General features: G+C 38.3%; 1 protein-coding gene across 1 annotated transcript in view; it reads left to right on the top strand.

Moving 5' to 3' along the window:
- LOC311181623 (peroxiredoxin-6-like) overlaps positions 1-274 on the top strand; it is a gene marked incomplete at both ends in the record, with an annotated part of 7,352 nt that continues 7,078 nt past the window's right edge. Inside the window, one exon of the mRNA XM_084250068.1 lies at positions 1-104. Coding sequence (XP_084106194.1) covers positions 1-104 — 104 coding nt within the window. The remainder of the gene's footprint in view (positions 105-274) is intronic.

Below are 274 nucleotides of genomic sequence, written 5' to 3'. Positions count from 1 at the left end.
ATGCACGCTGTCCTTGCACGTTGTCCTTGCTTTATACTGGAACTAAGTGATATTGGCCTTAAGGAATGTGTGGGGAGCTTCCTACACTCATTTTATGAGTTTGAGTAGGAAATGTATTAAATCCTTGAAGATTTCATAGAATTCACTGGACATGTTCTCTAGCCCTCGGCTCTTGTTCTTAGGGAGATTTTTTTATTTGTTTCTGCATTTGTGATTGGAGTGTTTAACTCTTTCATCTTGGTTCATAGTTAGAAGGTGTAGGAATCTAACAACA

This window comes from Talpa europaea (assembly GCF_964194135.1).
Source record: "Talpa europaea genome assembly, chromosome: 12".
In the NCBI taxonomy this organism is placed as follows: domain Eukaryota; kingdom Metazoa; phylum Chordata; class Mammalia; order Eulipotyphla; family Talpidae; genus Talpa; species Talpa europaea.
The sequence above is the reverse complement of the archived record's forward strand: the minus strand, read 5'-3'. Positions and strand labels throughout refer to the sequence as shown.